This window comes from Watersipora subatra, chromosome 5, assembly GCF_963576615.1.
Source record: "Watersipora subatra chromosome 5, tzWatSuba1.1, whole genome shotgun sequence".
Classification (NCBI taxonomy): Eukaryota; Metazoa; Bryozoa; class Gymnolaemata; order Cheilostomatida; family Watersiporidae; genus Watersipora; species Watersipora subatra.
Window position 1 is genome coordinate 66586112 of NC_088712.1, and position 11753 is coordinate 66597864.

At 38.2% G+C, this 11753-nt stretch overlaps 1 protein-coding gene across 1 annotated transcript; it reads right to left on the reverse strand.

Annotated features, from left to right (window-relative positions):
* Nucleotides 1-4210: 4210 nt before the first annotated feature.
* LOC137397611 (ankyrin repeat and SOCS box protein 7-like) lies at nucleotides 4211-10393 on the reverse strand. The gene is made up of 6 exons (XM_068083905.1): nucleotides 9712-10393; nucleotides 7331-7459; nucleotides 5810-5905; nucleotides 5492-5587; nucleotides 4710-4805; nucleotides 4211-4314 (listed from the first exon to the last, which is right to left on the reverse strand). The coding sequence occupies exons 1-6, from the start codon at nucleotides 10391-10393 to the stop codon at nucleotides 4211-4213; spliced, it is 1203 nt and encodes a 400-aa protein (XP_067940006.1).
* Between the last annotated feature and the right edge of the window lie 1360 nt (nucleotides 10394-11753).

The window sequence follows — 11753 nt, forward strand, 5'->3', positions numbered from 1 at the left end:
TTGAATTTTCACCTGCTGTAAACGATTTAAATACAACATTTTAATAGTGATATGCATGTAGTTTTTGTAAACAAAAGTGACACAAACAGCTCTAAAATACCGAAGTTGTATATTCTAAGAATTTTGAGCTTGATTGATAATAACTATTATAAATGTATTGCTTTGTACATGTATATTTTACCATCTATTGAATAGTTCTCACTTTTTAATGTAATGTGTAATGAAACCGATAGCCGTCGCTCTACAAAGAAATACCGCAACTAAAAGAACACACGATAACACTTTCATTCTTATCGTTTCATTAATGCTAAGTTTTGTTTGTGTATTAGCTGTAGTATGTGAATTATATTTAAATTGTACTCATGAAATTATATTAATTACTGTATACATGCACATGTATATTCTTATATTGAGCTAACAAAACGTCATTGTTAACCGAACACGGATTATGGTCGACACGGCCTTTCGTTCGTTTCTCCGTGTCCGGGCAAGTTTTACCCGCGATTGGTAGTATATACGTAAAAGAGGCCCGAATTTTATGAAGGGCAGTTGGTGTTTAGACACGATACGATAAAATACAGACATTTTACCCGCAAAAGTCTTATCCGAAGAGTAATTAGATACGACCCGGTATCGGTTTTAAGGACACAAAACCGAACTAAAAAATAACAGGGCCGTTGTCCGGACTACATGATTAGACTCAGTGGCCAACATAATCAGTAGCAACAGGTAGTAACGGACCGGGTATAACTTTAAAGGCAGTTGCCCGCAATCCATTACAATATATGGAGTTGTTGCTACCGCAAAAAGCCATGTTTTAACAACCGTGCGCAGGCGCTTTAGTTCTATTTCCTGTCTCGAGTTTGGCAATAGTTAAGTCGAGACGAGACCGATACGAGACGAGACAGGTCGATACTCGAGACGTCTCGTGTCTCGTTCCACCTCTATGGGCACTGTTCATAGCAGAGATTGGTGAGACCTCCGTAACTACAATCACTTATCTCATCTCCGTTCAGCCATACCCTAGGACTATTAATTTTGTTTTAAGGATGTTTACTTGATGAGTTTTGCCGGTTATTAGTTGTCTATCAAACGTTTCACACAGAGTTATAAAATAGGCCTATGCTGCTGGGGTAAACACCGTTGGAACAATAGCAAAATATGTAGCATACCGGTTTGTTTGTTGGTTGCTAGGTGACAAACAACTTTGTATTTATGTTATGGAGACAATATTTGTTTTAAGCCTGAGGTGCACCAGTTTACATTATTCAGATACTGAATGTGTTCATATGCTAATCATAATCCTTTGTCTTTCTAACAGCAAAAAAGGAGATCTAAGGTCAGCCCGCTATGTATTACTTCCAGCATTTCATAGGTTATTAACTTACAATAACTTTCATCCACCTGGTAAACAAAATATATGTAGGTAATACAATTAATATCTTTTTGTAGCCTCAGTATAAACTAAAGGTATATTATCCATGACTGGTATCAAGGCTTTGATAAAATTGATCACACAGTAACTACATGTTCAATCGATATCTTACTATTCAATGAGCATACATCTTTACATTTAAGCCTAGTTCCCATATACGCCAAAGCGATGACAGCGCTGCAGACACTGTCGGTTCTAGTTCACATTTCTAGATTCTGTCGATTCTAGGTTCACAATTCAACGGTGAAAAGTGAACTTAGACACTGAGTAGCGGCGAGTACTACGATCAACGCAAGAGTTTAACGCTGTTTAAATTTTGTGAAGAGCCGCAGGCAAAAACCTTCCCATAATGCACTGGATAGGTGCAGGTCTGCATCATCCAAAGGGCACGCCAAACGAACATTTTTTATGCAAAAATTTGCGATGCAGCTATATTTGAACAGACGCCGCCGAGACTAGCTTCGCAAATTTTTTGCAGCGCAAGATTACCGCCAAGGTCTTGCATTCGACATGGATAACCCGGCTTTAGGCTCCTTAAAGAATAGAGAAAGCATAATATTATTATGCTTTATTAGTTATCTAGAGGTGTTGACTGATGTTCTAAAAAAAGAATCAAGGAGATTGACCCCCTAGAAGCTGAGATATAGACAGCCAAACACAGGTCTACCTAATAACGAATCAGAGGAAAACCCTTCGAAAATCCCAAAAACTGTGACGTATAAAATCGACTTAATGGTCATGTGCCGGAGTTGCGCACCCTTACCGCCGTTATGTATAATGATTGTTTTGGCTACGAGATGTGAAACGCTTCTCGCGATAGTAAATAATTTACATACTAGCTCTGGTTTCTCAGGAAAATCATCCAAACATTGTGTGGTAAAGGCATTTGCCCACAACCCCTCGCCATGATTTTTTAAAGCAGAAGAGCAGATTTTGAGTATTGTGCTTCAAATTTTAACTCGATCTCTACGGATATGCTCCGAAGATCATCTGTTCAACGAACGGCGCGTGTATAGTCTATATGCGATATCCGCGATTGCAGTTTGTTTAGAATAAGAAATAGGAATGGGACTTTTTGTTCCTTCATCATTTATCTACTGTGTATCTACTGCAGCATTCAGTTGATTTTCATGATTATCGTCACTATTAACAGACTGGAAGTTCACTACAGCCATAATCTTAAAAAGACTAACTCGACCGTGCTGCTCTTGCTATAAGAAAAGAAAACGATAACTTTTGCTTTGATTTTTCTATTGATCTATTATCTTATCTATGATTATTTTTTATGATTTCTATAATATTCATAATGCATATTATACAAAATAATAATATAACTGCGTATAGAATAAATGATGTAACTAATATAATTTGTAGAAAATTCCAAATGATAACCGAGATTGATGATTGATTTAATCGATTCTATTTATTAGCTATAGTTAAAAAATCTGAACAACGCTAAAGATGAGTCTGAATAGGGAAGCTAAATAGGAGAACAACAAAACTGAGCTGAACTAGCAAGATAGCGAAATGTTGCGAAATAATAGATGCATGTAATTATTTTATGCTAAAACTAATCTACATGTCAGAGGGACTGGTTCGGAATTCTAGGAGCGATGATTGTTAGGCCCAATTTGATTGTTCTATACTTCCAGGGATTAAACCAATTAAAATGCCGTGATTGTTATAGGAGAGCGCATTAGTTGGCTTAATTGACCAATGGCATACAAGTCGATTTCATACGTCATATATTGATGATTACCAAAACACTTTTGTTTTTTGGTAGACCTGTGTTTGGCTGGCTATATCTCAGCTTCTGGTTGGTCAATCTCCTTGATTCTTTTTTTAGAACATCAGTCAACACCTCAAGATGAATAATAAAGCATAATAATATTATGCTTTCTCTATTCTTTAAGATTACAATCCACACCAATAGTTGTCTCATCATAGCATCGCAAAAACCAGAATGCTGACTGTTAACAGGCAATCATGAGAATAATACATTACATCTGACCCATTTGCGTCCATAGTTTTACTTCATCATGGTGACAGGAAGGAGCAGCTTTTAACCCAATTAAAGGATACATGACAGCAGTTGAGTTTATGCATTTTACCAAAACATTCAATTGTAATCTAGGATTTTCTCATGAAATAATTTTCAAGATTTATTTAGTGTAATAAAGAACCAGACTTTATATTGCTGGGTATGAGACAATATATTGTAACTTATAACTAATGGTGCACTCTATGACATAGCCTTGGGTCATCAACAAGTTCTTCAAGATTTATCTAACTAAAGGCTATAATAATACCCCAAACTTTATTCTACGAGGAATTATTAATCATGTTCATCAATTCGACATCATATCTGCCCCATATAGCAAAGTTATAAATTTGAAAAGAATGTAGGCCCCTATTCAGTTATATATTGTAATTGTTTAAGAAAGTCTAACAGTGCAATATTTACGGATGAAGAGACAAAGTTGAAAGAATAACTATGCTTAATCAATAATAATAAAATACAAGCGCAGCGTATCGCAGTACAGAAAAAAACATCATGTGATCCCTTTGATGATGCATGTCTAGTGGGGCTCTTGTGTGTCCTTATATACTATAAGCCTGCCCTCTGGCTTGAGGGCTGGCTGGTCATTTCTCTTCCAGCTCGAATTTAGCCGGTTTGGATCGAGTCGTCTTATCGGTTTGGTAGGGCCAAGTTGTAGTTCACCCGGGACCATTAGTGTCTGTCTGGACTGATCATCAGTTGCGGTTGTCACACTATTAACTTTCTGGGTCGTGCCATTGATTGCCTGTGAAATTCGTATCACCTGGAGTCTGTAGGTACGCAGCGAATTGTTCCAAGCTCCGCTGAGTAGCAGCCAAATCTGAATAAACAGAAAACCCTCATTATATTTATTATATAAATAAGGGTTACTTTTACTAATGAGCAGGAATATATCAATGACAAACCTCTATCAACCTGCTAAAGTCAGTCTAAAAGTCAAACTGCCACCATTTTGATTTAACACCATGAACTTATGCAGTAAACTCTCACATACTATGTAACTCAAGCAACATAAACATATCTACATAAAGTTACCAGGAGTGAGCCATGATTGATCTACAACAACCTTATAGAATCAAACCATCAGATCAATACCATAGCTATAATATATACTAGTAGGTACTTTATAGGTTACTAGTATTGGGTAATACTAGATACTCAAGATATGAGGTGGAGAGTAAATAGCTTTATAGGGCTTATACAAAATAAAAGTACCTGCTCTCTGCTGTCTAGCCTCTTCCTGTACTAATGACAACATTCTCTCGCTGTCCTCTCGTAGCGTTGTTACTTGCCGCCTAGCCTCAACCAATGCTATAAAAGTGAGCATAAAAAACTTTCTGTTACATGTGCCACACTGCTACTGCTTATATTTGTTCTTGGATGTAAATAGACCTCTGACCTAGATCCTCTGACTCTGATCTGCATTGTTAATTACACACTATGTTTCCATGACTCGCATAATCCGTATGATTCACATAATTCGAACGATCCGCAAGTGGAGTTACTTAGCAATCCAGTGTTTCAATGAACACCTGGCGATGCGGATTTAACACTAGTATTTGACCCCATAGGTCACGTTTTAGCCTAATTAATGAATCTATAAATAACTAGGCAGTCTTGTCACGCTTAGCAGCGATCGTTAGGAACGTTGGCGCATTGAGACTGGTGACATCGAAATAAAAACGACCGAAGCGTGAAAATGGTTTTAATGTAATAGCCATCGATATTCTAATGCGAATTAATCGCAAGTACCGTTTCCATGATTCGCAAGCACGATGGATTCGATAAAGTTTTGCGGATCACAAAACTCGCTTAGCTTGCGAATTTATGCGAATAGCTTGCGGATTTATGCCGTTTCCATGACGCGGATAACTTGCGGATTGGCTCTAATTTGCGAATTATGCGGGTCATGGAAACGCAGTGACAGAAGTAACTGACTTCTCTCCCTCAGTACTATACTAACAACAGACTAGTAAAACAATAACATAGGAAGTTACCTTCTGCTTGCTGCTGAGTATGTCTTTGTAGAGCAGATACTTCATGGTCACTTTCTATTTGCAGTGTTGTTATTCGTTGTCTAGCGTCATCCAAAGCTATGACAGAGTGAAAAAAATTGCTGATAGATATTCAACACTTTCACTGCTCACATTTGACAATGACAGCAGGTGCTGCAAGCATTGGTGCTTAGATGTACCTTAGCAAATTTACCTGCTAACAAAGCTTTGATATGCATTGTCAATTGCGGAAGCAAATGACTTCTCCTCCTCAGTACTATACTAACAATGGACTAGTGAAACAATAACATAGGAAGTTACCTTCTGCCTGCTGCTGAGTATGTCTCTGTAGAGCGGAAAGTTTCTGGTCACTTTCTAGTTGCAGTGTTGTAATTCGTTGTCTAGCGTCATCCAAAGCTGAAGCAGAGTGAAAAAAAAACTTGCTGATAGATATTCAACACTCTCATGGCTCACATTTGACAATGACAGAAGATGCTGAATACATTGGTGAGTAGATGTACCTTAGCACATTTACATGCTAACGAGGCTTTCATATGCATTGTTAACTACAGAAGGAACTGAATGACTGGGCATAAAGGCAGGAATGTAAATTGTAGCGCAGAGACTGAGGGGTGTAGAAACAGGAACATATGTAGAAGCGCAGAGGCAGTGAGTGGGTCACAGAGGCAAGTGCCTAGAGGCAAAGGCAAGTTACCAGAGACAGAAACAAGCTGGCCTGGCCGGTGTGGGTGGACGAGCTCGGTCTTGAGCCGTTCTATAAATATACTCTATGTGCGTTGTATTTAATAGCTTAGAGGCTGGCGATCTTGCACACAAGTAGGCGGTCAGATCTAAAAAAGATAACGATTTGTGAGTTTCTAGCCGCAATTCCTAAATCAGTTGCGGAATGTACACGTGAATTAATTTCGGCGCCTACAATATAACTGCGCGGTAATAAGACCGTTTCTACGCAACTACAAAACTGCTAATGCTAGTTGCACTGAGTAGTTGTAGTAGGCTCTTGTTGTAAATGGTTTTTAGCATATTTTTGAATAGAGCTTGTACATTGATAGTATTATTACAAACTATTACGTATGTACTACATTGCAAAACGGTTATTTTATACGACTACAGCAGGTTTTGGCTTGCCCACAAAACAGTTTTACTTTTTCTTCTAATTACAATACAAATTTGAACCTGACTTTTCAGCAATTATTAGCCTAGCTACAAAACAGTTATATTTCTATTAAATACATGGTGGAACCTGACTTTTTAGCAAATATTAGTCTAGCTACAAAACAGTTATAGTTCTATTAAATAAATCCATTATGTCCATGGTACTACTGATAACATATAATCGCCAACACAGCTACACAGTTTTCAAACCGAGTTAGGAACTGCGGGCTAGAAACTCACGAATCGTTATCTCTTTTAGATCTGACCCAAGTAGGCAAGCAGATTATGTGGAGTTGCGATAGAGTCGTGTACTCAGCAGTTAAATTGCGCAATCGGCCTTTACTTGAAATCAAAAGCACATGAGCTTCATGGACTCATGCAAGCTTGCGACAGGTCGGCTGGCTGACTTCCAAGTAGGTGGGGCAAACAGGCAGTTAGGTGCTTTTTGTAGTAGATGCATTGTAGTAGTACTGAGTGTGTCAAGCGCAGAAGCCATTCGCGCTCAAGAAAAATGAAACTTTTTAAAGAGTCATAAAACTTTGTAGTGATTGCCAGCCAAGCTAAACACCAGCTTGAATGAACGACTCACTAGTCTATCCCCACTGACCTCTCTTCCTCAGTACTATACTAACAATGGACTAGTAAGACATTAACATAGGAAGTTACCTCCTGCCTGCTGATCAGTTTGTCTCTGTAGAGTGGAAAGTTTCTGGTCACTTTCTCTCTGTAGAGCGGTAAGTTTCTGGTCATTTTTTTCTTGCAGTGTTTTAATCTGTAGTCTAGCGTCATCCAATGCTTCAATATAATAAAAAAGAACCTATGAATAGTACATAGAGACACATGAAGGGTGTAGAGACAGAGGGGTGTAAAAGCAGAGGGTTGTAGAGGCAAATGGGTGTTGAGGAAGGCAGGCACAGAAGCAGTAGCCTACTAGCAGAAGCAGGCCGGCCTGGTAGATATGCTCAGCAAAATTCAGACTCGAGCTGCAAGCATATGCAAGCATAAAAAATTGTCTTGATCAGCCCGGCTATATGGCCGACATATATTTATGCAGGCTGGCTGACAAGGGCGGGCCGGTTGGCAGACAGACTCCATATAAGTGCAATCAAGTCAAACACTCAGCACAAAAAACACACAACCATGGTCGACTTGGAACTAAAACGTGTGATCATTGTGAACTTGGCCGCATAGCGTGTGATCATTTGTCGACTCGGTGAAAGTGAGCAGGCTTTCTTGCAGGTAGAACAATCAATTCGTCTATTTAGTGACCTGAACATATAACCATTGTCTACTAGGAGGCAAAAGCGATCAATCATTGTCAACTCAACTGACTCAGCTAAACCGGCAGGCGAGCTGACTGGCAGGCAAGCACGGTCAAGCAAGCGGTGGACACAGCAATGCAGACACAGAAATAGCAGGTGCCAGCAGGTGTGGCTGGTAAGCAAGCAGACTGGCAAGCAGAGAGGCTGGCAGGCAGGCTGCTAAGCTTCCCGCTTGCTTTAAGAGATGAGATTTGCTATATTAGTAGTGGCGGAGCAAACCAAAGGCTACCTATTTGCTCCAGTTTCTTGAGAAGTGAAACTTACTGCATACATACACTATGCCTTCCTGCAGGCGGGTCGCTAAACAATCATTTGATCAACAAGAGGTTGGTACACTGTTTGGTATACCGAAAAATAGCTGTAAAAGTGTTTAGTTGTTGCCTACCAAGCCAAACAAGAGACAGTATCTGATGTGTATAAATGTGGCTTGAATAATAGCTTATAAGATAAAAAAGCTTATTTCACAACTATCAGTTTTCTTGGAATTCAAATTAAGGTTACATGCATCTAGTAAATTTAAATTTGTTGTTGTTTGATAAGGAATTCTCTAAGCAGCCTCATCATAGACAGACATAGGCAAACAGTTAGACACAAGCAGGTGCAGGCAGGTAGACTGAGGTGAGCATGACCAAGCACTCAGTAAGCTTTTGACTCAACTCAATATCAGGCAAAAATTGTTTAAAATAGTTGTGAAATATTGTAGTTATTGCCTGCCAAGCTAAACATGACATGTCCCGAAGCATGGCTTGAGTAAAATAAAAGCTCATTTCACATCTACCAGTCTTATTGGAACTAAGATTACATGACTCTGGTAAAATTAATGTTGTTTGGTAAGGAATTCTCTAAGCAGCACCAATAATGAAATTCTAACAGGACTCAGCACCATAATAGGTGTTCCTGTTAGCATCTGCCATAGAAAATGGAACCACACATTGTCTTAGAGTTTGTAAAATAAGAAATAGTTAACCTAATTTTAATCTTTATATCGAAGATTATTATTTTTTATAGATTTAAAGCCTGAATATTAAAGCAAGGGGCTGCTACAATATGTACTTTAGTCTGTCATTAAGTTTACTACTAAACATGACAAAGGATAGAGTCATGTTATGTTAGGAACAATTAAAATGCTGTGGATAATCTACAGCAGTGTAAAATATAGTTGTAATACTTTCTACTTTCTATCAAAAACTGCTGCATAGATGATTAGCTATTCATAAAAAGGAGTGTAATGTTTAACCTCTAACCTCAGCTTGAAGGAATGACTCACTAGTCTACCACTACATACAATAATCATAGTATCATTATTATTCTGTTAAATTCTTCACATCTCAGACATTTCAAAATACAGAAATATTAACAGACAGAATAGTGTGGAACACAAGAGTCAAGCTACTGAGTCTGCCACAAGGAGTTGATATTTAAAGAGCTGCTAACATCACTTCAATCCTAACAGTTTTGAATATTAATTTAAATACTCAGACTATAAACTGTTCAGCTGGAGGCTGGAGACAAGCAGCACTCTGTCTATACAAGACTCAGTGAGTTTACAGGAAAAAAGAGATGCAATTATCCAGGGTATGTCCCAGGGTTCAACAGTAAATGTATACAATGAATGAATTACTAGCATTTAGTTTAGATTTTCAGTAGAAATTTGCTGAGACTGAAGAGTTTAGCAGTAGAACAGTTCAAGTGAGTAGCTGGTATCACACTGTATAACAATCCTACCTTCTATTACTGGCTGCTTCTCCCATCTCTTTAACAGCTCTGATGATTCCTTCTTTCCCCTAAACTCAGCTTCCTCCAATGGAGTCCTTTTGTATTTATTCTTTATGTTGAGGAGTGAAGAGGCAGTCACTAGAGACACGGATCCTAACATGACCTTCAGAGCAGTTGTCTGTCCTCTGTATGCTGCACTGTGTAGTGGAGTGTAGAGGCTGTTACTCTGTATGTTTAATAGGGAGTCTCTCTGTAGTGAGGAGAAGCTGTAGAGGAAAGACTCTAAACACTTGCTCCTTCCATACAATGCAGCCAGTGCTATAGCTGTGTTACCATATACATTCTTCTCAGCAACAAACTCGTACTTCCTCTCATCACTCACTGTGTCTATCAGTAACTCTACACACTCAGTGTTGTCTCTACTCCATACAGCAAGGTGTAGTACTGTCCATTCATCCTTCTGCTTCATCCAGAGCAACTCGTCTGCTGTTCTTCTGATTGGTGAGAGAAGCAGACGACAGATTTCTGTGTGGGCTTCTGCTGCAGCTATCATAACAGCTGTGTATGAGTCATGCTTAATAGTAATCAGTAGCCTCAGTAGCTCAGCTGGTTGGACTGACTCTAAGGCTGCCCTCAATGCACTAATCTCCATCTTTTTCTCTCTAACATAATCCTTCAGCAGTCCTTCCATGTTTAACTGTAACATATGTACTGCACTCTATTAGCTGCTGCATACAGTAAAATATGATAGAGAAATGGGTACAAAATGTGACTCAACTACAGAGTTGGAAAGCTGCCAACCATAACAGAGTGGCTGCAGGTGAACCCTGGATATTTACATAGTATAAAAATAAGTCCAGAGATGTCAGACTCTTGCAGAGCTGAGAAACATGAAATATCTGCAGTAGGAAGTATTTGCTGGTCTGATTATGACTGAGGAATGAGACCAGAGCCTCCTGACCTTAACTTAACCTCACTACATGACAGACTATATGAGTCTCCTCAGGGTAGAGAGTGATAGTCTCATGAGGTCAGAGTTATATTATAATCACACTGACTCAGTGTCTCTCCTCATCTACTCTATTATTCCCAGTAAGTACAATATCAACAGATGCTAGTATAATGTATAAGTTATACTTACCTGTTGCTATTCTGTTTGTCACCAGCTCCGACTACTACAGGCTTCTTTATAGCTTGTAGCTGGTTATAATAATGTTATCTGTCTCCTGATTGGCTGAGCTGAATAAGATATATTCAAACAGTGATTCATGATGAATTTATCAGATATTGAATAAAGGAGCAGGAGCTAGTTGTTACTGCAGCTTCATGATTGGCTGGTTCTACAGCCTTGTACTTGGCTAGTTTCACTTTCTGTTTATTATTCAAAGTGAAGTTTATCTGCTCAATTTCATATAATAAAATAACAAACATTATGTTATTTTAATAGTAACAGAATGGCCTCGGCCAATATAAATATTCACACTGTGACCACTAGCAGTAATGCGATGAATAGCAAATTTTATAAAATAAACCTTCATACAATTCGTTTTGCTACAATTAAATAGAACTCAATATAAATATCTGTTTTTGATTAACATGTAGGTACTTAATACAATGTTTTATATTACATTTTAGTAATAATAAATCACAATCAGTAAATATTTAATGAAAATATTTAAAGACTCAAGTAAGTACATGTATGTTAAATATCCCAACATATCAGCCACTCACACTGAGCTAGCAACAACAGTGCATAACTTATAGACACTTGCTAGCATATGTCACACATAGTAAGATAGTTAGTGGCAGGTACTAGTCAAGGTCTACTAATGAAGGCTACTGTTTCTCAGATAAATTCCCAAATACCAAACACTTAGTCTAAGGGCAGATAATAAACAACATTGAAGTCAAGGATGCTTGAAAGCTTGTTACACTTTTCAAAGACACATGAAGTTTTGTTTGAATTAAGGATTTGTCTGCTCATTGCAAAAAGTGGCCATAATTGTGATAAGGTACGCCAGCTTAAATCAATAAAATTAGATATTTTATGT